Source organism: Dipodomys ordii, unplaced genomic scaffold (assembly GCF_000151885.1).
Source record: "Dipodomys ordii isolate 6190 unplaced genomic scaffold, Dord_2.0 Scaffold115, whole genome shotgun sequence".
Lineage (NCBI taxonomy): Eukaryota > Metazoa > Chordata > Mammalia > Rodentia > Heteromyidae > Dipodomys > Dipodomys ordii.
The window spans coordinates 397,061-401,663 of NW_012267331.1; the positions used below are offsets into that span (position 1 = coordinate 397,061).

Consider the following 4,603-nt stretch of genomic DNA (forward strand, 5'->3'; position numbering starts at 1 on the left):
GCACACCACACACCGCACACACCACACACTGCACACCACACACTGCACACCACACACCGCACACACCACACACCGCACACACCACACACCGCACACACCACACACCGCACACCACACACTGCACACCACACACTAGACAGCACTCTGCACACAGCACCGCACACCGATAAGGGACACGACACCCAACCCCGCTGGATGACCGCTGCCCACGCCCCCCATGGCTGGTGGCTGGTGGCCTTCAGAGGCCGGAGGGCAGCACTGGCCCCCTGACCGGCTCCTCCCGCACAGACTCTGGCCAGCTCCCTCGGGCAACCTGGGTCTCCGTGGCGCTGGTGGTGACTCTGGCCGGCTGCGTGGCCGCCTTCAGCTGGACGGCGATTCGCAGGGGGTAAGTTGCCCGCTCCTGTGCTCAGACACGGCACCTCCTCACGGGCCGGACAGCGCGATGGGGCCGTGGGTGTCCCAGTTGTCTCTCCCGCTGCATCCAGAATTTGTGTGAGACTTTGGTGTTAGACATGTTACTGTGCTAGATGCTCAGAGGACAAGTCTGAGGCTCTGCTGTGTCCACAGGTCCCCAGGGAAAATACCTGTCTGTGGGTCCCTGCCAGTGACCCTCCACGCCCTGCAGGGGAGGCCCTGCAGGGGAGGCTGGGGCCCCTCCACGCCCCGCAGGGGAGGCCCCGCTGGGAGGCTGGTGCCCCTCCACGCCCCGCAGGGGAGGCCCCGCAGGGGAGGCCCCGCAGGGGAGGCCCTGCTGGGAGGCTGGTGCCCCTCCATACCCCGCAGGGGAGGCCCTGCTGGGAGGCTGGTGCCCCTCCACGCCCCGCGCTGGGAGGCTGGTGCCCCTCCACGCCCCGCAGGGGAGGCCCCGCAGGGGAGGCCCCGCAGGGGAGGCCCTGCTGGGAGGCTGGTGCCCCTCCATACCCCGCAGGGGAGGCCCTGCTGGGAGGCTGGTGCCCCTCCACGCCCCGCAGGGGAGGCCGGGGCCCCCCTCCACGCCCCGCAGGGGAGGCTGCCCCCCACCTTACACCAGTGAAGAGCCCGTCTTACTACCCTTGCTTTTCGGATGCGCGTGGTCTGTCTTCAACAGGAAGCGGTGAGGCGGACAGCAGCGTGGACTGCGCGAGTCCGCTCTGCCCGCTCCGAGCGTCCTGCACACTCCCAGCGACTTTGTGTCACATTAAGAAATGTCCACCACTTGACCTAGAACCTTCTTTACATACTGTGCACTTTTACTGCATGTGTTAGGAAATGGGTTTTCGAGCAGTCAGAGCCCCAGTGCGGAACGCGGTGCATCTCCATTGTGTCTGGAGGTCAGAGCCAAGGTCAAAGCCCTGTCCCTAGGGCTTCTGTCTGTCCTGTTCTCTGGCCGCTCAGCCATGGGCCAGGACACCCACCGCACCTGTCACGCCAGGCCGGCTCAGCCGACCGCAAGGCCGGCCGGACCCCCCCCCGCGACTCCTGAGTCGATGATCTTTCTGGGGTGATGGCTAAGGGAGACCCCGGCAGATTCACAGCTGCGGAGCTCTTCAGAGCGGCCGTCGGGGAGCAGGTGCTGGTGTTGGTCCTGCGGAGGCAGGACACCCATCCCCTTTTGAGAAATTAGCTCAAGCCAAGGAACCGCAGTAAAGCGTAGGCACCCAGCTGCCGCTGCACCGCCTTCGGAAGCACACCTTGGCACAATGATTGCGTTACCCGAATTGAGGTGGTTTCAACACTCTTATCTAGAGGCGTGTGGTTGGTGGGTTTCTCAACTGGCGTCTCCAGGCCTGGCCGCGCCCTCTCCCCGCTGGCTCTGTGTGCCCGCGTCTCCAGGCCTGGCCGCGCCCTCTCCCCGCTGGCTCTGTGTGCCCGCGTCTCCAGGCCTGGCCGTGCCCTCTCCCCGCTGGCTCTGTGTGCCCGCGTCTCCAGGCCCGCTGGCTCTGTGTGCCCGCGTCTCCAGGCCCGCTGGCTCTGTGTGCCCGCGTCTCCAGGCCCGCTGGCTCTGTGTGCCCGCGTCTCCAGGCCTGGCCGCGCCCTCTCCCCGCTGGCCGCTCTGTGTGCCCGCGTCTCCAGGTTGATCTGACGAGCCGCTGACTGTGGCTCGATTGCCTGCTGCCCGTGACCACACCGGACCCATGGGTGCTGGCAGGAGGCTGGGCCTGGTCTTCAGAACTGCCTTGCATCTGATGCTCTGGCTTTCTCATGTGTAATGAAAGAAACCTATTACCATAGGGAGAACAAAGTTAAACGAGCAAATGCAAGAACCAGTCCCCTGCCTTTTAAAAAGTGTACTGAAGCTAGCCCCCAGGTGCTCACTTCGCTAGGAAACGTGAGGTGTGACCTGTGGCTGGTGCACCGTAGGCAGTGTCCAAACCCCAAACTGTAACATGTCCACGGCGCACAGCGCGAACTGACCAACCCCAGCGGTGAGTGTGCCCGGCCCGGCCCGGCCCGGCCCGGCAGCTCCTGAGCCGTCCACTGAGCACCGTGTGAAAACCAGCAGTCATTCCCGGTGCTGCATGGCTGAAAGCAGTCTCCGGGCAGGCCGGAGGCCCTGACGGAGCTGCCACAGTGCCCTCTGCTGGGTAGCTGGCAGAACTGCATCACAGCCCGTGCTAGCAGACCCGGAGCCTGCCTTTGCGTCCTGTGGCGTAGGGATTCCTCCTTGGCTTGGTGATCCTCTGTGTTTGTCTCATCATTGAAAGTGGGGCAGGGCGGGGGCTGTGGTGGCTGCAGTTGCTCTTCTATGTCTGTTGATCCTGGGGCACCACGGACACGGATGGAGACCCCAGCCACACCACTGTGGACATATGCTGGGCCCACAGGCTTCCTGGAATGACCACACGGAGGCCATGGGGGGGGCGGGGAGGGGCGGAGGGTTCTCTCCAGCCCCAGCCTCCCAGTCCCCAGCCCAGAGCGAGCCCTGGATGACCTCCTGACTCCCGGCTGCCAGGGAGGCAGGGACACAGCCCAGGGGCTCTTCTGGGCTCTGACGGCAGTGACGATGCACGTGTGTATCCGCAGGACACGTTCGGACACCACGGCCACACTGCCGGTCACCGAGAGGGACTCGAGAGTGCCCGTCCAGCCGGAGTGTGACAGGGGCCAGGCCCACGGGACGCCTCCACCCCGGACGGCAGCCCGAGGCCCGGAGCGGGTGGGTTCACGCCCGTCCGTAGGGTGATGGCGTGACCAGTGCCCCTCACCAGGAATCGGGCATCACTGAACGTACCTGCCATGCTTGCTGCTCGCCAGGCCCCACCTCCAGCACCGGACCCCGCACCCTCCCGCCTGCCACCCTCCATGCGGACTCTAGTCCTCAGAGAACCGTGACCCATCCAACGGTGAACCTACTTTTAAAAGTACAAATGGAGTGACAGGAACAAAAATGGCTTTCATTAGATGGACCAGTTCAAACAAAGGCTATTTACTTCAGTGTTACCCAAGCCTTCGCTGGAAATGGACGGGAAATTAACTAAGAGCCAAAAGAGAATGTTGGCTTACGTTTGTTTTTTAAGATGGGCCAATGGCTGTCAGTGGGGAGGCCCGAGGGAGGTGGCGTTTAGCCCCATGCGCTCACGCTCGCCTTGACGCCGGGTGTGGGTGCAGGCCGCAGGGTCGCAGGGTCGCAGGGCCGCAGGGTCACAGGGCCATAGAGTCGCAGGGTCACAGGGTCGCAGGGCCGCAGGGTCACAGGGCCGCAGGGCCGCAGGGTCGCAGGGCTGTAGGGCCGCAGGGTCACAGGGTCGCAGGGCTGTAGGGCCGCAGGGCCGTAGGGTCGCAGGGTCACAGGGTCGCAGGGTCACAGGGCCGTAGAGTCGCAGGGTCACAGGGTCGCAGGGCCGCAGGGCCACAGGGCCGCAGGGTCGCAGGGCTGTAGGGCCGCAGGGCTGTAGGGCCGCAGGGCCACAGGGCCACAGGGTCGCAGGGTCGCAGGGTCACAGGGTCGCAGGGCCGCAGGGTCACAGGGCCGCAGGGCCGCAGGGTCGCAGGGCTGTAGGGCCGCAGGGTCGCAGGGCCGTAGGGTCGCAGGGCCGTAGAGTCGCAGGGCCGCAGGGCCGCAGGGCTGCAGGGCCGCAGGGCCGCAGGGCCGGCTGCACAGCTGAGCACAGGCCTTGCTGCACGGCCTGCAGGAGCACTGGACACAGGGTGTCGTTCCCCAGAGCTGCCTGTGCTCTGAGAGCCCAGGAGGGGAGGTGGCCGGAGTGTCCTTGACCACGTACAAGGACCCCACACCACGTGGCACGCACAGCCCACGCCTGCTCCTCCAGCGGGCAGCCAGCGGCTGCCTGCTAGGAACAAAAATGGGAACCGAGAGCAGCCCTTCCACCGGACGATCACCCCGAGTTCAGTGCTGGCAGCACCACGGTGTGAGGGCGCCAGGGACCCAAGCCCCTCCCCAGAGCGGGGAGCACCCCCAGAGCGGGGGGCACCCCCAGAGCGGGGAGCACTCCCAGAGCGGGGGGCACCCCCAGAGCGGGGAGCACCCCCAGAGTGGGGGGCACCCCCAGAGCGGGGAGCACCCCCAGAGCGGGGAGCACCCCCAGAGCAGGGGGCACTTCCAGAGTGGGGAGCACCCCCAGAGCAGGGAGCACCCCCAGAGCAGGGGGCACTTCCAGAG

The 4,603-nt window shown here is 66.1% G+C and overlaps 1 protein-coding gene across 1 annotated transcript in view; it reads left to right on the forward strand.

Annotated features, from left to right (window-relative positions):
• Positions 1-2,065, forward strand: part of Tpo (thyroid peroxidase) — an 89,178-nt gene extending 87,113 nt beyond the window's left edge. Inside the window, exons 17-18 of the mRNA XM_013028868.1 lie at positions 289-388; positions 1,768-2,065. Of these exons, the coding sequence (XP_012884322.1) occupies positions 289-388; positions 1,768-2,065 (398 nt within the window). The remainder of the gene's footprint in view (positions 1-288; positions 389-1,767) is intronic.
• Positions 2,066-4,603: the final 2,538 nt, after the last annotated feature.